We start from the raw sequence: 23,359 nt of genomic DNA, 5'->3' as shown, positions 1-23,359 counted from the left end.
CATTTAACTTTCACTACAGCACTATAGTCTTCTTCTGCATGAAACCACTGAACAAGCTGCCCTTAACTCTAGCTCATTTCTCATCCCGTGGCAATGAGTTCCACTGTTCCACCTCCATGCTCCTGCACGAGAAAAAACATTTCTTTTAGCACCTGACACCTTTCAATTTTATGTCTCACATTAGGAGATAGGAAGAACGTGCTCCAGTTTCCCTTTACGCAAGTAAGTTTTCCCTTTTCTTGTCACTGTCAGAAACAAAGTTTTGGAAACAGACTATTAACGGCAAGCTGTCATGAAGATAATGGTGACAGGGGAAGAGTAATATTGACAGCTCCTCTTCTTTTCCCAACCACCAAAGTAGGGAGTTTTCACTTATTTTGATCAAGGCCAGCAGTGAAGGGACCCTTGCTTCCAAAACCAGGTCAGGCTGAGAAACTAATGGGCTCCTCTGGGACATGAAAATTTTTATTCATACTTTCCTTACTGCCCAAGAACCATTGTGGCCCATGTCTTTGTGTCACCGTTGTAAAGATCTGCTGTTCAAGCATCTGGTTTTGTCATGTCTTGCACAGATGTCAAATGAGGTCAAACAGAAAAAGAGCTGCCTCTGACTCCTTTTACCTATGCAGTTTTCCTATCTCTTCCTGTTGCTCTCTGCCTGACAACATATATATTTACCACCAATGTTACAGAGGAGCTCAAAATAAGGGTGGGATTTTTCTCTAGTAGACGTTGCTGAGCCAAGCTGTGCTGCACACTTTGGAAAACCTCATATGCTTTTTGGGCCAGCTCACTGCTCCCAAATGCTCTTCCCAACACCCAGAGCATTTACTCCAGCTCCACTAAGGCAAAGGAGTCTGCTGCCACCACGGCTGGACAGACGCCTCCTTTCCCACCACGCTCCTCACCAACACTTGTGGTCTTTGCTGCTCCATGTTCAAAATTAGCCATAATATTTGGCAGGGAGAGTCAGGACCTTTTTGTATGAAAACAATTCTTAGCACAACAAAAATTAACAGCAAAGATATCTTTTAAAGGATGATGGGATCCTTTAACTCTGAGAGATGAATCTGGGATACTGGACAGCTGCTGCTCTAGCGTAAACCTCTACATCAGCTGTCTACGTCTGACACTGTAGCTACATTAATCTTTTCTGGATAATAAAATTCAGCAATTCCTGTTAGCCTCAACATCCTTCCTAGTTGCTTTTTTTTTTTTTTTTTTTTGGTAACACACAAAATAAATAACGACAGTTCCAGAGCACTTCCTAAAACCCAACATTTTTTAGGTCTGCTCAGTGGAGAGAATGAGAAGGGAGGGAGGGAGGGAGGGAAGATTTGGGGGTTTAGGATGTTTCTTTTTTGGTGCGATTAGTTTTGCACTAAAAGCCCTGGATAGATTCAGAAAGTATTATCATGGCTGAAAGGGAGGCAGACAAAATGAAAGGAAATTAAATATGGGTGTGAAATTAATCTAAAAGAAAAAGAAAAGGAGGAAAGAAAAAACTGCTTGGGCTGAAAGTAAAGACAGAAAAGCTGGCTCTAGACAGAGCTCTCTAAACATCCAGAAATACTTAAAAAAGGTTTCCTGTAAGAACAGGGAATTTAGGAAACTGTAAACACACTTAACTGCATAAATTCATACTGAAGGCTCTACTAGGCTATTTAAAATAGGTGATTTCTCCAGGAAGGCTGAATCAAGCACAAAAGGGTGTAAATCTCATTTCCCAATACCTGTGAGAAGAAAAATATCTTTTTCTTATTTTCTTACATTTTTTTTTCTTTCTTTCTTTCTTAATTTTTGTGTGGAAAGTCTTGTAACTGAGTCAGCAGATGGGGATGTAGGACATCTGGGTTCATTCCCATCTGCGACACTGATGTCTTGAATGCCTTTGTCAAGTCTCTTTTTGTCTGTATTCTAGGTTCATCCTCCGCAGAAGGTGGCTGGGCAGTAAACCTTCCTGTCTTCTCATCTTGGCTTGAACTCTGATAAATGATTGCCTCTTGCTACAAGTAATATATTATCTGACATAAAATGGCCCTTTACCTTCTCTTCACCAATGGTGCAATCCTATCCCACAGACTGTACACCAGCCAGGTCAAATTGGTCCTGGACTTCATGCTGATCAAGGCAGAAATCTCATGCATCTCAACCTAGAGTGTACTTGCCGTCTCCTGAAGTTGGCTCATCATTAGCCCTTGGGACAAACTCATTGCTTGTAGAAGACCAACGATACGGACATAATGGATACATTTTTCATTTCAATATAGCTAACGTGGACATTTTACTGTGGCATGTAAACGTCAAGCAAAGCACTTTTCCTGGTGGATGATCTATTCCCTTTGAAGCCAAGTAGCTTCATTCCAAAACACACCAAAAATCAATTCTTTGATGCTGCTTGATGGAAACGTAGCTATGGATATTGAGACACACCTGATCCTACAGCATTACCAACACCTGCAGTTTCACCCAACTATGCTTTCCTTCAGCTTCCAGCTTCTGGAGTCAACTAACCAAAGAGGAAAGTTAGCTTGCATTTTTTCTCATTCTCTCCCCACTCAGGAAATAAATATCATAAGGTAAATAAAAAGGAATATTTGTCATCTTTCACTCTCATTTGTGTCTATGGATCTGGGAAACCCAGACTCATGATTTTTTAATTCCTGGGGTCAGAATCACATCGATAGTGGAAACTGAGGAATTCTACCAGTATCAATGTATTTTTTTCAGATTAGTACAACTACAACTGGTAACAAAAACCCAGTCATTTTGTTCAAAAACACTTCCATGAACCACCTATTTTCCTACTGGAAATCTTCCACTCTCCTGTTGTTTTAGAATCCAGTGGAGTTAAGACGACCTTTCTCCCTAAATGTGCTCTTACTTATGCCTTAAACCATTTCCCTGTTCCATCCTGGTGTTTTACAGGAAGAAAAGTAGTATTATATATAAATCACAGAATAAAGTGCCTCCTACAAAAGACATCACTCTATTAGGAACACATTCTAATTGGCACATTCACTATGCATTTGATTTTCATTTACAGTATGCGCTCTATACCCAGTGCTCTGCCTGTATCAGTTTTTGTTTTCATAACCTATTCCTGACACCTAACAAGAACTGGGAGTGCTGCTCGAGGATTTGGCAAGAAGGAACAGGTTGTGGATGAGCAGGTTTCTCTGACTCACCTACACGGATCAACAAGGAAAAATAAAAGGGAGAGGGTGGAGATTGCAAAGGGGAGAGAGAGAGAAGTGACGTGTTCCTTTGGATGCAGTGTGTAATGCAGCTGGCAGACTGCCTGCTCGAGGTGCCACAGAGTTCCAGACATGCCAGTCCAGCTGACTCAGCTCTTCGTAAGAAGGGAAGGGAGAAATTTCTCAAACGTTTCTGATATCTAAGAGACAGGGATCGCTAGGCTCTCCTCAAAGATCTTTGATTCCGTCTTTCACACCAGGGACTCAAGTGGTGTCCCCAAAGAGGTATTAGAGAAAGATGCTCACACGATACCCTTGTACAGAACTGCTTATGCTCTTATCGAATCATGCCTTTCTGGTTGTTGGAAAATTCAGCAGCACAGCTTCATCCCACAAACCAGAAATGTCAGGCCTTTCCTAGCCAAGGCTAGCTGCTCTCAGACAAGGCACTGTCTCCAAGGAGACGAGCAAAATGCATGCACATGAAGGGTATCCAAGTGAGAGAGAGTCTATGGCCCATGTCGCTTTTCTATATAAAAATTTCATCATCAGATTCTCAGCAGTGTATCCTTTGGATGTGATTTATTTTCTAGGAAGAGCTTGAAGCCCTTACATAGTGTGGGCTCTGCCCACCTGAGACCGGCTCTGTCCCATGATATAGCACCGTGCCACCGGCAGCTCAGAACAGCCCCAGTCCTGTTCGGCTGGGGGAGACCCTGTGCTGTCCTAGACTTCCACTCCAAACTGAAAAGAGGCAGGAGGAATAAAATATCTGTTTCTCAGCAAAAGGAACTGAAACACAGGCTACGGCCTACGCCGTCAAAGCCCCTAATTCTCGCTGAAATCAAGTGGACCTCACTGCTTTTGAAGATAAGAGCCACATTGAACTAGCCCCAAAATCAGTGCTAGGATAAGCTTGTCTTAATTTTCCAGTCAGGATCCTCACCACAGGCCCTCGACCATCTCGGAGCACCTGAGAGCATTCATGCTTGTCTGGCTGGAAGGGAAGAAAAGGACACATGCTTGGGGAGCACATTCCCCATCCTTAACACAGGCAGCAGGCTCGCTGTGCTGGAGTCGTCTCAGAGCAGCTGCAGCATCCCAGGGAACTCTTGCTGCCTTACACTGAAAATCCTCCTCAGTTAAACTGCCCCACTGATCATCTGCAGTGCCTCCCATAGAGATAAAGCAACTTGCATATTTAATACAAAAAGCCTGGACAACCTTTAAATAGAGACTTCTCTGAAAGCCAGTGCTTTGCAGCATGCAGATAACTGTGTGGTTGGGGAGCATCCCAGCCAGGTGCTCTTTGTCAAGGTTTCAATAGGCAGGGCCTCAACAGCATTTCTCCAGCTTCAGGAATGAAGATAGAGATCTTGACTCTCTGTTGCAAGGCAGGGAGGGAACTTGGGGCACCCTGTCTGAAATCAACACAGCACAGTTATGCAAAACATGTGTGCAACTGGCATCTCTTGTGTAATCCTGGCTGTAATCAACCTCTCTAACCACTCCAGAAAGGAAGGAGGGGCAGAGGGTGGAGAAAGTTCACACTTAGATCAAATAAAAAATGGGAAAATATCCAGAGAGCTTTAGTCAGGTAAAAACACAGTTCCCTCTCATGGGAAACCTCCAGGACAAGTTTCCTTGAACTTCACACAGGGTTATAAATAGGAGAGTCACACAGAGTTCAGTACAGGTTCACTGTAAAAAAATCTAGACATTCTCATTTTCCTTCTTGAGTGATATCCATCAATATCTTAGCTGTAAGCCAATTCATAATTACAGGTTGCTGAGAGCTCAGAAGAATATATCAGTAGCAGCTTTCTGCAGCTTTGCTACAGCGCAGTGTTAACTGGGTTATTTTTTTCCCCTTTAGTTTCTCTTGGCTTCCCTTTCAGATGGCAAAAATACCTCTCTTACACCTTAAAGCACTCATATATTATCAAAAACGTCAGTGGCGGTTCTCCATTTCACACTGCCCCATAAAACAGCTCGGAGATATCAATGAAAGATGGCCTCAAACCACCGTTTGATTCCAAGTTCAAACTTTCTCAAGCTGAAAGGTTTCAGAAACTCCTTCAAGGCCTGAATGAGCCCAGTTCCAAATGCTGGATCTCCTTTCCTCAGAGGCAATATGCAAAAGCTTTTTGCCCTTGAAAATAATTTTCTCAGGGGAAAAAGAAAAAACCAAAAAAACACCCAACTTTTTCCTCCTTACAGCTGCTGCAGTATTTGGCTGCTGAGAGTACATGCAAGAAGTGGTCTTGGTTTCGCCGAGATGTGGCTTTGTAAAGTCAAAACCATTTTTGCATCTCAAGTGCACAAGAAAGTTCTCAGTCACCTCTTCGATCTCTGCTCTGCAAAAACCACTGCAGCTGCCTCAGAAGGCTGCCTCTGGAGCAGGAGGACTCCTGATGCACTGCATCAGGTCCCTCAAGCTTATTCTAATGCAATGAGACAACCAGCTCCCAAAGACAATCCAGAGCCTGGCTGTGCAACTCCTGTGTTTACAGCTGCACTTTAAATTCTGGTTTTGTATGTACACATGCCAACTTGAGCATAAAAATAGTGGATTTCTGAAACAATCCCTGATGACAAGGACAACTAGGCCAAAAGAGGCCTCTACAGCTTGAACTTAAAGGAGCAAAAGACTACACATCTTTAAATACCTAAGTGCCTAGAACCTCACCAGCCAGCCTGCCCCTAGTACTTCTGGTGCAGAAGGACAAGTGATTCACACGAAGCTACCTTGGTGCTGAGGTACCTTAATTTGCAAATTGGGTCTCTGTTTTTTTCCTATTTCATTTTCCCATCACTGAAAAATGGATAACAATGAGGCAACAACACATATCCACTTCACACAGGCTTTGGGCTGATGAAATCGATAGAGTTCATAAAAGAAACAAGACACAAAAATTGTGGGCTAAGTAGTAAGCCCTTTAGCATTATTAATAATCACCTTACTATTGTGTCTCACATAATCATGCCAGTATCAGGGTATAACACCTCAGTGGTTATGGTAACAATACGAAGTTATTATTCCTTCCACTTTGTAATTATCTCATTTCACTATTGCACAAAGGCCAAGTAAAACTAAGGAGATAATATGCAATGCTATGCAGTAGGGGCACCAGCAGCACTGGAATACTCTGCTTCGTACTTACATGACCTTCATTGCAGCAATATGTGTGTGCCTTGCAATCATTTGTGCATGCTGCCCTCTCACCATCCTGACAAGGTTGAGAAGTACTCTTTATTTCAATTTCAGTGACAGGCAACTGAGGCAGAGATGAGGTTAAGGGGTCTGCATCTGTACTGGCCTGTGTTTTCAAAGCATAAAATGACTTTACAATTTAGGCCCCTCATAAATGAGTGAATAAGACTAACAAAAAATTCAAAATCAGTAATAAAAAAAAGCACTGAGAGATTGGAAGATACAGACAGATTAGAACAGAATCAATGCTAGACGTATGACTACAGCTATCACAGTGTAAAGTGAGCACAGGAGTTACCGTTACAGAAGACAGTGTTGGGAAGAGCAATAATCTACAGCAAAAGAAAGGATAGTTTAGGTTAAATATCAGGACGAGTCACAGCTCTAAAAAGCAGATGGGAAGTGGAATTGTTTCCCTAGGGAGGCGACAGAAACAGTCTCTCTGGGTGTTTAAAAAACAGGTTAGGCATGCTGTTCAGAAGGACTACTGCTCTATATGCAGAAGTCTTACCACATTAATCTGCTTTTGTGATGCCAGTGAAATCCCACATATAGCACTGTGGCAGAACAAAAGCCCAGAGGAAAAAGAAAGTCACCGTCTTGTTTGCTCCTCCAAAGCAGGATGGCTGGCATGAGAACTGGCATCACCCAGCAATGAAGTGTCCATTTTCTCTCCAAATAGCAGCCCTGTAGAGCAGGACCGGGTTCTTTGGTCAGGTTGTATATAGCCTGAGGCAACACAAAGAGGGACAGCATCTGGCTGACTATGCCAGGATTTGCTAATGCGGAGAGGAAACAGAAAACATGCAGAAAACTGGGCGTCAGCAGTCCCATCCCAAACACACACTTCCATCTTGGCACAGGCATTCCATCCGGAAGAAAGGAACCGGTCAAAATTAATGAGGGATGTTCGCATGTGAATCTTACACCACGATGATGCTGTCTGAACACGGTCCTTGTCACCCCTAATTACTGCAGTGCTGTCTGGCTTTCTGGATGAGATGGCAGCAGGTTCAGGAAGTCTGAAGAAAGGGGCAAAGGACACCTCATCCCCTCCCTGTGAGCACTTTGTTGCGCTGCAGAACAGAAATCTGCCCTGCGGAAACTTTCCCTTGTGGCAAAGCTGCATTCACCCTGATTCACCCCGCATGGTGAAGGGGGGGCGTTAGTACTCTTCCCCATTTCTGTGTGCAGGACCTCCTGCCTTAACACAAATTCTTCTTTGCCAAGGGTTCAGAGACTTAACCTGACACCAAACACAGAATTCTGCCACCCTGTCTCATCAAGGAGAGGAAACTTGGATGACTTTCCTCCCTGGTGAGGAAAGGCTGAGGGAGCCGGGCCTGTTCAGCCTGGAGAAGAGAAGGCTGAGAGGGATCTTATCACTGTACACAAATCCCTTAAGGGCAGTGGCAGGAGGATGGGGCCAGGCTCTTTTCAGCGGTGCCCAGAGGCAGGACAAGGGGCAACGGGCGCAAACTGCAACACAAGAAGTTCCATCTGAATGTGAGGAAGCACTTCTTTACCCTGAGGGTGACAGAGCGCTGGGACAGGCTGCCCAGAGAGGCTGTGGGGTCTCCTTCTCTGGAGACATTCAAAACCCACCTGGACGTGTCTCTGTGCAACCTGCTCTGGGGCAATCTGCTCTAGAAGGGGGTTGGACTGGATGGTCTCCAGAGGCCCCTTCCAACCCTGACTGTTCTGTGATTCTGCAATCAGAGGAAGGAGGAGACGATGCAGCCTCCCTCCAGACCTGATCTCTGCCTTCTCTCTGCTGAAAAATGGAGGACTTGCTGGTAGACCTGCAGATGGCAGAGACATAGCAAGGCTACACTCCACCAAGGGAGACAGCAAGAGGCAGAAGACTAGTCTCACAGATAACACAATAAATCTTAGCACCTAGTAATCTTGCTGTGAACCAATATTTAGAATGAGGATACTCCCATGGTGTCCATGTCTCTCATTGCTAGGAGTGGGTGAGTCTTTCTCTATTCAGCCAGTTTACAGGCAGCCTTCAAGTGCTAAATGAAAAGGTCACCTCTGACTTACACCGGGGCACCACGAGAAGCAGGGAGCTGCACAGTGTCTGTTCCCCTGTCATCTCAATCACGCATCCTGGAGTGGCGGGGGAGGGAAAAATGGAAAAAAGCTGATACCCGGTCCTAAGAGAGAGAGAGATTCATGAGGCTGGCACACAGCACATCTACCTTTGCTCACCAGGACCACTTCTCCCATTTCTCGGTCTTATCTGTCAGAAACAGATCTCCTGTGCTGAACACAGATTGATCCATAAGTACCACAGATAAGAGGGAATCTTTATGGAATTTCAAGACTTTTAGAATTCCAACAAGCAAAAAATGAACACTTCTTGCTTTGAGTGGAACCATTTCTTTTCACAAGTTCCTCAAAGACCAAATGTACTTTTTTCTAAGAAGATCATGAGCCTAAAGCATCTTTAAATCAAAGATGCTTTCTCAGTGATAATTATGCACTGCAGAAAAGGCTTAGCATGACCAAGCCTGTATAGCAAGTTAATTCTGAGCACATAAGGATGACCTTTTCATATAGCTGATACTAATACTTGTCACAGTAGTGCTCAGGTGGTGAGGAGGACCCCACAACTTCAAGGATCAGGTTCAGATGGGGCTTGAGCTAAGCACGGGATACAAGTTGGCTCTACAGAGGATTAAACTTTAAATAAGGATGCCTAGAGGATGAAAGACCTGGCATACCAAGCTCCTACCCTTGTACACATTTTGATCTTGCCTTCCAAAAATGCACATACAAACAATACGGAAAGCAGAATACCAGAGATTTTAGACACTCTACAACACAGAGTGAAGGCCTCTAGGTACTGGAAGCATTAATGAGAAAGCAGAGGTGCTGCAGTATTGTATACACGCTAATAACAGTTTGCTAATAACCTGGAGTCCGCTAAGAAAAACCCAAAATGATTTTGTGATGGGACTAATTCCACTGAGTTTAACCAAAATAGTGTTAAGAAAACCTGAGAGGAGGGGCAGCTCTGCCTCATTAAATAGAGCTCTAAGCATCAGATCAACAGAATAAATGCCCACCTGCTCATTACAACTGAGGGAAGATACTGTTTGCTAACCTATTTGCAGAAATGGGATTTGTATGCAAAATATCCCCCCGCCTCTCCACATACTTGCTTCATTTTTCACAGATAGTATCCTACTTGTTCACGTTTAATTTTTTTCCCCCCATTCACAATGTGTTTGAGTCCATCCAAACCAGAGTGTAATGAGAATTTCAGGTCCCAAGATTCTTCTAATTGTGTTGTTCCCATCCTCAAAAACATGGTTACCAAGCAGATACCGGGCGTTTTGCAAGTGAAGATGTTAATAGTTATGAAAGTCTCTTCAGGATGAAAGAAGCAGTTTAAAACACTGACTCTTCATTACTCTTAATAAGCATCCTTGCTACTGTTTCAGTAATTCTCATCGACTTTTGACAGGCAGGACTTCACGCATAGCATTGTGTTTTTCAGCACTGTGCTTCTTCATCCAGTTTTTCAGCTGGAGTGAGACACTCACACGTGGGATGACTCTCCCAAACATGTACTGAGTCAGGCACATCATCAGAATCGGGAACCAGGTTCCTTCTGCCTTTGAGCACAGTCACACACACAGATACCACTTGTCAGTTCTGCTGACAAAAAAACCAAGCCATGCAACTGCAGGCATGTAGGACATCTCGAATGGCTCACTACCACACAGGAGGAGCTGAGAAGAAAGTCCTTATGGAAAAGAGGAGATGAGAAAGATAGACTTGCAGACCAAGAAACACAGAGTTACTAAACTACCTTTCCATGAAGGGGGCATTTATGTTTTTAATTATACATGCCTTTTAGCTTGCACACTATATGTAGTTTGCAAAGATTGTGCTTTTGGGAGATTTTGCCTAAGCTTTTCCTTTCAAAACAAATGCTTCACTGACTTTCTTTTGCAAATAAAATGATACCATTAGTTCAGTGCTATTGAAGAGCTGGGCAGTAACAAACAATGTGCAGCAGCAATGCAGGAAGAAGAGGGGAAGGAAAAAGCAAATATTTGTTAAAAGCAGAAAAGGGAAAAAAAAAGCATTTTCTAAACAGGAAAGAAGTCACTTGGAAGAAAATTTTAAAGTGTATTGTGAGGAAAAGCTTCTGTGACAGAAAAAAATAATGATCTGACTACTCATTTTTTAGGAAGAAATAAACACTAAAACTGCTTTCATATATGAATAACACTTACATACTCCCACCACAGTAAGAGAACATGATTGCAGTTGCCAAGATAAAAAGAAAAATCAGGAAATTCCAGAATTAAGGTTGCCTGAGAAGGCTTCATGTGGCCAGTTTATGCACACGCGTGACAAAACAGTCTTTTAATCACAAAAATCACAAAATGATTTGCCCACAGGACCGTCTTTGCTTAGTGTAAAGGATGGATGGATGGTTCTCCATTAATCAAAACCTATTCTGTGTTTTGTTTTCCCCTTAGCAAGTGAACCTATCCCTCATTTACGGCTTACTGCCCAAGCCCTGCTCTGAAAACTAATGCACTAATGTCTTCTGTGGGCTCTTCCAGACTGTTCACCATTGCAGCCTTGACTTTTTTAAGAACTATCAAAGCATTTATGTTTACAATAGCATTATGAGGGGAGGGTTGACTTGGCTCCATTTTAGACACAAGAGAAAATCACATAAAAAAAGAACTGCTAATTTTATGTGCCTGTTTGAGGATGCCTGGCTTTTCAAGGTAAAACAGCATCACATTGTATGTCATATCTTTCAAAGTACGGAGGTCAACACCTAGGTGCTCTAACCGTCAGACTGATCTGTCAGATCAACTGTCTTCCTTAAAAACTTCTGGTTTCTGTTCTTTAATTACCTACAGTAGAATTTGTCTCATCTGTTTTGTATCTACCTTTGTCTCATTGTGCAGTTCTAGAGACGATGGAGAAGACTGGCAAGTCTCAGGGTGAGACAGCAGGTACTCTGTGACTGCCATCAGGAGACTGGCTTTGGCTGGATGTTTTCCTCTTTCAAAACAGCAAAAGCTAGGCAAGGTGAAGCCAATCCCCACTAGTTTGTCAAGTGCGTACTGCTGGAAGGGGTTACCACCTTCTGCCCCAGCCCTCCACAGCCTGTCCTTACACTCATGGCCTGGAAGCCCACTTGGGCACCTTTCCTGTATCATCTGTGTTATGGAACTATGGAGTTAATTCTGAAAACATCTGAAAGTCCTGTAAATACCTTGAGGCTCATGCCCACTCTTAGTGTAATTCTGTGCATGAATCTCTCCGCAGGCATTTTCCTACTGATGTCCTGAAGGCATCATTATATTCCTGAAATCAAACAAGCTGCATGTGGGAGGAAAATATAGACACAAAGTTCATCAGAACTCTGTATGTCAGTAAAAGGTAAATAATCGCAGGAGTAAATCACTGCAAGATAAGTCCTTAATTATTTAGGGTTAAACAGCAGCAGCATTACAGATATGAAGTAATACTGTGTTAACCACTCATCCTGGGAACACTTATATAGTAAGATATTTATCTGCACAAGAAGGGGAGGCAAAATGTGGATTGTGATGCTTAAAAACATTTTCAAATAAATAGGAAATATTTTTTAAAACATGAACAAAAAATCCACCCAAAGCAAAAAGAAAAAAAAGCTATCTAATCTTTTTTTAAGTTAATAGTACTTTCAGCTATTTCAAATATCTCTGAGATGCTAATTTCTGTTTGCAATTACATTTCCTTATTTTTTCACCTTTCCTGTCTTACTGTATGAAAACCCTGCACTAAGCACAGGAAAAATTGACTAACTGGCAGTAGTGAGAGGGTGTAACTGACTAAGTGGTGAGACAAACAAAGTGCTTTCAAATTCACAGATCAAACTAGCTGGGAGAAAGGAAAAAAAAAAAAAGATATAAACAAATTCTTCAACTCCTTTCTTGCATACTCTGCCTTCCATAAAAAATGAGTAGTTTAAAACCTTTTTGAGAAGGTGGGAAAAAAAAAAAAAAGAGTAGTGGTTTGGGTTTTTTTTATTATTACTATTATTAATAATAGCACTCTCTTATTTAAGGAGGAAAAAGAGATACAACATAAAAAAGGAAATTGGTCTTGCATTTATGAAATCAAGTGCCAGATTCTCAGCTGGTGCAAAATAGCTGTACCCTCCTTGCTTAGGGGATGCAATCCAAATCTGTATCAGCTGAGGATCTGATCTACAGAGCTTTCCTCTTATAAACACATGTTCAGACTCGTCTCAATTTAGACATTAAGTGTAGCAGACTGAAAGTGGATTGAAGCCTCATATTTCAAAATAGTTTCCAGCCTTCTCCTTCTGTATTTTATCTGATATCATCTTTTCTGGTCAGGAATGGCAGAAGATGTAAACATCCATAGAATCATAGAATCATTTACGTTGGAAAAGACCTTTGATGAAGTTTACTAGATTTGCTGTACCTTCAAGGTCTACTTACAGGCTTTGATGTGTGCTTTATTAAAACAGAAAATGCTTGTATGGTACCATGATACGAAAGTGTTTAAAAACTCTAGGGAATATCTACCCATCTTCTCTATGAACCAGGTTCACAGATGTATGCATAAACCAATCAAGCTTGCCTATATGACAAGGACAGAAAGAGAGACCTTAACTTCCACGCTCACGTTCAGATTGGCATTTCACCTTTGTGTAGGTGGGTGCCAGGTTTTAACTCTTCATCTTGAGTGCTACTCTAAGAATCGTCTTGGAGAGTATTGTGGGAGCGCTTGTCTGTTCCTGCTGGCCCTCTGCTGAGAACTGCTGTAGCTGACTGCTTAGAGGGCTGACACTTTCTGCACTGAAAACAAAACATAAAATTACAAATTGAGCACAGGTGAACACAGCTATGTCAGGGAAGAAGCTTCCAGGGGAACCTGTGTGCCTAAGCAGCTTTGGTGCCTTCTGAAAATCCCACACTTTTACATTTCACCCTCATGCTAAAGCAGAAACCTCAGCCATGTGCTTTTTACACAGGAAAAACGAACAATCTCCATCAATGGTTGTATCTAGGTAACAAAATCTATATTCATATTATGAAAACAATCTTCAGCCACAATATCAGAGTTTTGTCATGGGGGCTATTTTATGTCACAAACCTTTTTCTTTTATTTTATTTGTGAATATTTTGATCGTGTTTTCTTTTTTATTAAATTTCAAGTTGAAACTACAGTTATGGTCAGATGTATGAAAATGGCACCTCAAAGTTACACAGACATTTTCACTTCTGACATTCAGATCAAATCCTCTCAGTGACAACTCTTAGGCAATTCTCTCTCAGCCTAGTCCCACAGTTGCACTACCCTGGAAGCTCACGCTTTCTGTCAGCAGTACGTTTGCATCAATACAGCCTCCTGCATACTTCAGAGTCTACCTGGAGAAGCTTACTAGCTTATGCTTTATGATCCTTGGAAATGTCAAGGCAACTCTGTATCCTAAGACCAATCTAACGCTTATAAAACAGAAACCTCTACCAAAGTGAGGCTGACCCTGTAGAAGAAATGTGTATAACGAGTCAGGAAGCTCCATGATTACATTTTCACATGCAGAGTTTCTGTCTGTGGCTGCATTTCAGCCACTGTGTTTCAGCAGTCACACATTTGCTAACACCTCAAAAAAGTTCATCTGTAATGCTGTCACTTGTAACCAGTCCAATTATATCTGCTCATTCAACAATGAAAAATACAGTTTCCTATAAATGGCCTGGACACAAAAGTTGAACATCCTAGGAGATAAAAAACGTAGCAAGTTAAGATCTTACTCGAGAGTCCTACACAAATGAGTAAGTGGGCAGAATGCGGTCCCTTGGTGTAGTGCACAGGACTAGAAACACATCTGATCCTGATCATCAGGGCTACCGCCATGACTACTAACATGCAACTACACAACAGGTATTGCTTTAGAACACATCCAGAACTGTATGAAGCAGACTTGATATAGACAGGATACTGTCAAGTAGGATGGCAAGACAAACCCAATGTCTCTCCACCACCTTCTGCTCTAGGGCAAGTGCTGTGGCTGCCATCAATTAGGACTTCACAGCAAGACATAATAATCAAAATTACAATTAGGAGGTTCTTGAAAGATAAACAAGTATGAACTCCACCAGCATATGGCATTTCTGAGATGAAGAAATGGGTATGAACTGCAAAGCAGGCTTCCAAGAAAACACAGTTATTCCTCACAGTCTTTGGAATTACATGGCCATTTTGGGGCTGAGAGCGTTAAAACAATCTACCAGAGAAGCCTGGATAAACTCAAGACATTCAAAGGGAAATGTGATAGCATCAGCAGAAGAGGCTCAGTTACACAAAAGGAGAGGTGTGTCTGAACCACAGCTTCTCTGATTCACATCAAGGCTTTCCCAAAGTTCAGAGCTGCGCTATCTGAAGAGGATGGTGCAGACCCACAGCCACCAGGAACACACAGTTATTTTCACAACCTGCTTCACTTGAATGGTAATGACAAAGTTAAAAAAATAAAAGGGAAGAGAACACAAGGTGGGCTCACCAGAGTGCGTCCTGAGGTGTCCTGTGAGGGCGTCCCTCCGTCGGCAGGCATAGCTGCAGAAGGGACATTTGAACGGTTTCTCCCCAGAGTGCAACTTGATGTGCCTCAGCAGGTTCCCCTTCTGGGTAAAAGAAGCTCCACATTGGTTACAGTGGAAAGGGCGTTCACCTGGAAGGGAAATGGAAGGGAGAGAGCTGTCAAGAAACCTCAGAAGATAGACAGAGCCCCCTATCCCGCTCTTTGTAACAGTGCCATTTACACAGGTATGGTCCCCACCACCGCCATCCCACGGCACTTGCTGAAGTCCAAGGCCTTTTCTTTTGTACAGCTGGCTGAGCCTCCAATACTGATTTGAGGCTCTTTCCCTGAGGTGACTCATGCAGCCAGGTTTTCTTGAAGTTCTCCACCCCAGAGGTTTTGTCCTTCACAGAAGATGAGCTCTGCTCAAAATTTAGATCCATAACTGTGGTTTTGTAGTATTTATCTCTACGGTTTTGCAATTATTTTTAGTAGAGGTCCAATCCATATGAGTATTTAGATCTGATCATAGCAATTGGGCTTGGACAGATGTTAAGGTCTTTGCTTCAAACAAAATCTTTTGTTTACATTACACATTAATTGAGATCCCTTTTTAAAGGCTGCTTTGCATTGCGAGAGTGGTATGAAGAGAATCAATGCAAGTGAGGATCAGGCCCACAAGCTTTGGGCAACAGCAAATGCTGAGAAAAATCTTACACTGTTAAACTGTGAACCAGGCAAATTTGTGCTGTAAGTAAAACTAATTGAAAAGACTTGTTTGAAGGGCAAAAAAAATAACAGCAACTCTACACGTTAGCCTCTTCCTTCACCCCACGCGCTCACACACACATCCAAAACTTATTTTGATGTTAATCCTCTGTATTTCCCCTGGACCATGGGGACTGTGTCCATAAAAATAAACACCCTTATTTAATTATTACTATGAGTTAGAAGAAAACCCCTGACAAACTCACACAAGTTTTGTGAAATGTTATCAAAACCCTACTCTATGTCAACGTCTGTTGAGGACACTCCGTCTGTTCCAGCGTTCTTCAGTGGGCAGGCAGCTCTAATCACCTGCTTCTGTCCCACTGTGCAAATCAACAGGGCACAAGCAGATACTTGTGCTGCCACTTGCCCAAGCACTTTACTGCAGCTGGGCCTTGGGTGCTGAAACGTTTTCACCAAGTAGGGCCCTAGTTCAACAAGGTCTCGAACATCAGATTTCAGATGTAAGCAGCCTCATTCATTGCTTCAGCGCATCACCTACTGCGGAGCCTTGATCAAATCCTGGTGGGACTTTCTGAGGTTGAATTCACTGGCCTGAAGCACAGATCTTGTGAAAAACAAACACGCTCTGTGATCTGTCACTTCTCTCCAAAGCCTTTTTCAATTGCTTTAATATTATTACTCCCTTGCTGGACAAAATGTTTTTATCAAAGCAGTTCATGTGTCTAGTGTAAAGTCCAAAATATGTCTGTAGATTCAAATGGAAAGAGTGGAGGAAAGAGAGCTCTTATAGATGTCAACGAGCAATTCTTGCTTCAGTGGTTTAAATGGCTGCCAACATCATGGTCCTGCTAGGAGGGCAGCAGTAGGCAGGTGTGCCATATATATGCCATAACTCTGCAACTTCACGTATGTGAGCTGGAAACTAGAGATGCACTGAAGAAGATACTATGGTTCCTACAGTCTTACCAAGAACATTATGGAGTAATGATTTATAAAAAAATCAGGGCATACAGCTCTTCTTCCAATACACTGAACACGAGCTCATTGGAATTGATAAAGAGTTTGTGGTTTCCCTTTCAAACTCCCACACTGTACTTAAAGGATCTGATTAGCCATTATCATCTTTTATATCATTTCAAAATGTCCATAACAGAGATATGTGAAGAGACTGCAGTAGAAAAATACATGGGTTTTTTTTTTTCTTTTCTGTTTTGCTTTCACTGTCTGAGAAAACAGGCAAAACCCCTTCCTTTGACACGTTTCTCAGTATTCAGGAATGATAGCTTCAGTTTCAGGATGACAATGTTAAAGAAGGTAGCATGCTTCTTAACAAGTTTAAAGTCTTTCCTTTTACTCCTTCTGTATTTAAAACCACACACTTAATGTGTTTTACCCGCTATATCACCCACTTATCTCTGACACTTTGGAGGCCACATATAAGCAGGTATTACCCCTCGATAAACTGGCAGCTGAAGGGATGCTGAAACCCTTTGGCCAGGAATTCAGCGGCAAAGATGACATGAAAACACTCACCCCAAAGTCACCGATAGTCTGCTCCTCTCTTGCAACAGACAGAATCTGCTACAAGAGCACATTTTACCTTAAATAACCTTTGTATCTATTTAAAGCCAGCATTAATTCATTTTTCCTACTGGCTTAATTCCAGGTAAATAGCTGCTTTGATCTGTTTGTTATACTTTTGTCCAATCATTTGATTCCTGCTCCTTGTTTAAACTGCAGGCTTGTGGGATGACTGTTAATTTTAGTCACACCTTTGTGCTATTGATTAGCAGCTTTTACATTTAGCACAGCTAATCTGAGAGACCGTTATCTAATAGAAGGGTACACAAAAAAAGGAAAGACCGATTAATAAGAAGATTTTGCTGATTTTCCAAGAACTGTGGGGTCTGATGCCCACTCCAGATACTGGCAAAACAGCCTTCTTTATCACTTCAGTGCCTTGAGAAGAATGTTTTGCTATTACTTCTCCTGATGCTTTTTCCTAATAAATTTGTAAGCGGTTCTCCAGTATTACTATTTCCTAATAACAAAATAACAACCTTGACATTCTTCTTTGCTTCCCTCACTCTTCCATGAAAACTACAAGTTTTTAACCATAGGCTGAAATTAATCACACTTCAAACTAAACATCCACTCACAATAAGTCTTTGAATACATTTCTTCTCCACCTGACAGTCCCTGACTGCATTTAAAATATTTCCCTATCTTTGGGGGTGATGGCAGCACAGACATACCAGAAACTACAGACCTATTAAACAAGTGGCACACATGACTACAAGAAGGTAATGACAGTTATAAGCATGGTGTGTTTTTCACCATTTATAACGATTTACTTAACATTTGAGCCTATATACTTATACTGACTTATTAAAGTAAGATCTCCTTATAAGAAAAACACATACTGAAGGGTGACTAAGAAAGCTCTTTGCTTTTCAGCACTGGAAACTACATGACTGCAAAATATTTTTAGTCTAAGTATTAAACCTCTTCTCTATTTTAGAGCTAAACAAGGGCAGAAAAACCTTCATACTGTAGTGATTTGAAAAAAAAAAAATATCAACAAATGAGTGGGGAGATGGGCAGGAACAGCTAACCAAACATAAAAGATGTTTCTTTTCAACTCCAGATTTAAGATCTAAAGCCAGACAAAACCAAGAATGCCTCAGAAGCCTTGTCCTCCAGCGCAGGGAATTTAATTATCTGAAGTTACTTCAGGTATGGGCAAGGCAAGGTAAGCCAGCGCTGCGAAGTATTACCTTTTCTAAAGGCTTAGTAAGAAGGGCTTGTGCCAGGGAAGAGCCCTGATAATTAAGTGAACAAAAACAAAATAAAAAAAAAAAATCATGAGGTTTTGTAATTTTACAGTTAAATACAGTATTAATTAAAAGGTATGATTTCAAATATTTATCTTTAAATTACAGCAAAATACCGCTGAAATGTCACAGTTCATTGTTTTACATGCATCCATTACAGCTATGTCTCCTCCAGGAAAAATAACGATGAAATATTACTTCTCTTTAGCTACACCAGTATCTAAAATACACAAGTTAACTTGCTGTTGTGTAAATAAATACTGAGATGAAAGGTGAAGTGGACCAATGGAATCAGGGTTATTAGCAAGACATGGTCCTTTCCTAAGTATCTAATATATGGCAGCTGGCTGGAGACTTCACAGCACCAGCTACGCATGCTCTCTAACTGATACAACCTGAAACCAGGCGAACGAACTGATTAATTTCCTACTAATAGCTCTCATATTTCACTGTGTATATGTCAAATGTTATTTCAGAAAGCAAACCAACTCCTTTTTCTGCTTAATTGGAAGCTCCCCGGCACAATAAGTCTCTTTTACCGCCTCAGCACGGAAGTGCTGCGCAGAAGTTTCAGTATGAGTTATCCTTCTTCGAATCTCATACCCCTGCAAAATACATCAGTGATATTTTTCTATATCAGAACAGAAATTTGATGGAGGACAAAGAGCCTGCAGGCCTCACAACCAAAGAGACTTAGATTTTTGTAACCCTAGACTGGTAACTTTTATCCCTTTGAAATCCAAGGGAGCAACTCACAAAATAACCCACTAGTTCTCATTAACGGTGAAGCCTGGTTATTTCTACAGCAGTGCTCAAGCCCCTTCCTGTGAATGTTTTAATTACCTTTAAAAAAAAAAATGCTGGTATTAAAGTCTCTTCACAGGAACAAGGAAAGTCAGCATAGAGTCGTTCTGCATAGAAGAACCAGGTCCAGCAGGACCATATATAATATCTGTCCTGGCTAAATGTATATCAAAGACATCAGCTTTTTTTGTTTGGCACATACTTTTGATAGGCAAAGGTTAGCTTAGGTACTTGTCAAACAGGAGTTTGCTTTTTTTTTAACCTCTTAATGCAGAATTACTGTGCCCATGCTGCCATCAGAAAGTATTTGCTCATACTAATAATATTGATTTTCACCCTTCCATAGTATGCTTTTTGCTAATACTCAGTTAAGATGAAACTTTTCTCCTGATTCATCAGATGCTGCAACTGCTCTGATTCTGCTCTGTCCCAGGAGCACAAATGAAATATCAGCTGCGCTACCAACACACTGACAGGCAGTGAGTTGCAACCTGCCTGTATCCAGGCGAGACAGAAAGCAGCAGACTTTGCTCCATTTCTGTATTTGTTACTCTGGGGACTATCTAGTCTGCATACCTACCGACTGTTCTATCAGATTCACTTAACGGGCTGCACGTCACTTGACATCAGTGATTTTACTAGGGTTTTTTGTTGGGAAAAACCTACTTCCAGGTAGGGCAATTTATTATAAAACAGTACTGCCAAATAGCTCATGAAAAATTCCTGGGAAATCCTGGGTGATTTCCAAGTGTCCTCTGTATAAAAATCTACAACATATTCTTAAGAGAGAAAAATTCTTTTAAGTTAACTGGCAAAGTTATCAGAAGAATTTAGCTATTGAGTACTAAAAGTAAAACACAGCCTTATGCAGAGAGCGAAAATCCAAGCTCCCCTTCCTTAGGTTTAAGTAAAAAATGAGACTTTTGGAAAAGTTAGATTTAAGAACCTAAATAGAAAATATCACTTTTAGAAATTTGGCCCTACAATTTTTGATTCAGTGCCAAATTGATTCATACTGCAAGAGGCAGGAAGCCTGCAATAGGTTACAAATTACAAATGAAACTAAATAATATCTTTCTACTAGAAAAATAAGACAGGCAGTCCAACAGAGTTAATCGTAATGTGTTAATATTTGTTTAAATTTGTTCCTGGTTAGCTGCTTTAGGCATAAAAGTCTTTTACACTGAACAGCACAATTGGGTTTTTCCTCATTTACTAACTGTGTCCTGAAAACTTGAACTCTGCATGAAAAAAAATAAAAATTAAAACGCATTCAGAGTTCCAGTGTTGCCTCTGTTTAGTTATACACTATGGATGCTAAAGCAGAACTTCAAGATTTCTCTTGTGGGCACATAACATATCTCATTTTAGTGACTTTACAGTACTAAAATGCACATGGGAGTGCAAAAATCTGAGACCCTCCTGCAGTTAGCACCCCAAAAAAGCCTAAAAATAACTTATCAGCAGCTCAAAGTGAAAGTGGGGCAAAACTGCTGTCCCCACTGCCAGCTGCATTGTGCCCTGTACCCAGGGACCTAGCTTTGCTCTGCCACCGTCCACTGCATCCACACCAAGAAAGCAATTTAACCTCTGGGTGTTCTTCAAACGATGAGGATGGTTCCAACCAACACTTAGAAACAAAAAGTGTTTCAAAATCCAGCAGTGGACTAGATAAAGGACTGGATCTTATGGTGGAGAAAAAAAAGAAATAAATGCAAATCACAATTCACAGCACAAGGGAGAACAACGCGTGGACCTCACAGATCAGAGGCAGCAGGATAGCTGTACCAGCAAATGGTTTCTGCTTTACCGAAAATGAGGAACAAGGAAATTTTAATTCAGGCCCACTAACAAAAGGCCTAAAGAGTGAGAAATCACTGGAGTTCCTTTTCATTACCTCAGACAAATTGGATTATTGACCTTATCTTCTTCTTCTCCCTTTCCCTCAACATCCCCAAGCACAAGCCCCTCGAGTATCCAGTGGCAATATTATGTGACCAGTCATCTCCTGCAGTAGCAAAAAACTCTGATAAAGATGCTGCAACTTGGGGTATGTGGTGTGGAATATGAAATTTGGACCAAAGGACGACAGCATGGGAAAGGAGGAAAATAAATTAAGCCTGACACATGCTATTTTTCTGACATGAGGCTGTGGCACATGAGGAGCTGGGGGTGGGGGCACCCAGCTCACTAAAGCAGGGAGTGCATGATGCTTAATTCCCACGTGGAGTATTTTATTTTTTTTTCTGTCAGCGCTGACAAATAAATAGAAAGGCCTCCTGATGTCCATGCAGATTACAAAACCGCTTCACTTAAATTATCTGTGTTTCAGGGAAACGTTATGTTAGGCAGTATCAGATGAATAGCACCATGGGCTCCGTGACGGAGGTGCCATGGACCAGGGCATCGCTTCCACCACGTGCATGAGGCAGTGCTCACGCGAATCTGAAGGATGAATGGGAAATCCCCAGCTTGGTCTATCACGGGAAAGGGCAACTGAATGCATCAGAGGAAACGGATGCTCTTGCATATGAGGATCAGAGATGGGACACTGAGCTCATCTACTCTGGCCTCATCCATGGCACAGATTATTTGCCCTGTCCCTAGATATGTTTAACTGAACTACCATAATGTGGCAGGGAAGACAACTGCTCCTCAGGAACAGATGAATAACGGCTGGAGAAAACTCTGCCCCTTTACATGCATCACACAGCCAAAGCCATATGGCACAGCTTCTCGCAAAGCCTGGGTCCCCGGTGTAAGGAAAGCCACACTCTCGTCACAGCGTACATGTAAATTACAGCCTCTACTATGGACCACGGCATTTTGTGTGATTTACATAGACTGCTGACAGGTTTTTTGGGAAGGAAAAAGGACTTTAGTTTTTGCCAATGCAAACAACCGGCCAGACCATGCTTTGGTTGTGCACAGATACAGAGGAGAGTAAGGCGAGATCCAGCTCCCAAAACATACTTAAATTGGCTTTGAGAGGTAAGGATTTACATGCCAGTTGCATTAGCTGATAAAGAATATCATCCGTTTCCACTCACTGGGGACAACCTCCCTTCCCTCCACCATTCTCCCTTGGGCTGCAAAACCAGACTACCCACAAGTCAGGGCTCATTCCAGAGCTGGGGCCAGCCCATTGTGCCTGGCTGCTGAGGAAGTGGCAATATATTTTAAAATACTGCACTTCAAAAGATAGATACCAGTATGTTAAAAATACTCCTCAAAAGCAAGGATGTGGAAATCCAAGCAAAACTTCTCCTTCTGTTGTGGACAGTGAAGCAGCAGCATGTATTAACAAACAAACAAAGTTGAGGGGGGGAGAAACAAAATCCCCCGCAAAATTTGCCAACTGTTTTACCGAGAGTAGAGCACTGAGCTGCCCATTAAAAGGAATGCCATTTCTATATGCTTGAAATCATCTGTATAGAGCAATACATCACAGTTCCTCTGCTCAGATGGGAAAAGTCAGAGCTCTACGAGGAACCAGCAGTAGCCCAAAGCAAAATAACAGTTATGCAATTCCTACCCAGGCACCCGCGTACAGCCCTCTTGCCTGCACGCCGATGAGATTTTGTTCTGTTCGCTTTGAATTTGCATGTCTTCTTTAACATGAAAAAGGCAGCTTGTCTCTATTTAAAATATGCACTAGCTATTCAGTATCTCAAAAAGTGCAGACCATTTAATTAAGTACCTAAATCTAAATTTAGCAGGTCTAATTTAGTTGCTCAAGTTCAAATACGTGGACTCTGATGCACCTACAATACATATGCTCAGATACGTGCAAGTGCCAATGAAAACTTTTGGGGAGGTTGAAAGCTGGGAACTCAGTCTGTTACATTCTCTATTTTCTTTCCCTTTCCTAGTAATAGCATGTCAAATTGTTAATCAAGATTTTGGTTCTCCATCTAATGCTTCTCCCCTGTCATAATTGCTGTCTAAAATCATGACTGCATCATAAACGATACTGCAGTGCTTTGCATTATAC

General features: G+C 41.8%; 1 protein-coding gene across 12 annotated transcripts in view; it reads right to left on the bottom strand.

Moving 5' to 3' along the window:
- Positions 1-23,359, bottom strand: part of IKZF2 (IKAROS family zinc finger 2) — a 121,152-nt gene that overhangs the window by 33,170 nt on the left and 64,623 nt on the right. For all 12 annotated transcript variants that reach the window (XM_027796768.2, XM_027796766.2, XM_027796769.2 and 9 more), the window contains one exon: positions 14,978-15,145. In XM_027796768.2, the coding sequence (XP_027652569.1) occupies positions 14,978-15,145 (168 nt within the window). The remainder of the gene's footprint in view (positions 1-14,977; positions 15,146-23,359) is intronic.

This window comes from Falco peregrinus, chromosome 8, assembly GCF_023634155.1.
Source record: "Falco peregrinus isolate bFalPer1 chromosome 8, bFalPer1.pri, whole genome shotgun sequence".
In the NCBI taxonomy this organism is placed as follows: Eukaryota; Metazoa; Chordata; class Aves; order Falconiformes; family Falconidae; genus Falco; species Falco peregrinus.
The sequence above is the reverse complement of the archived record's forward strand: the minus strand, read 5'-3'. Positions and strand labels throughout refer to the sequence as shown.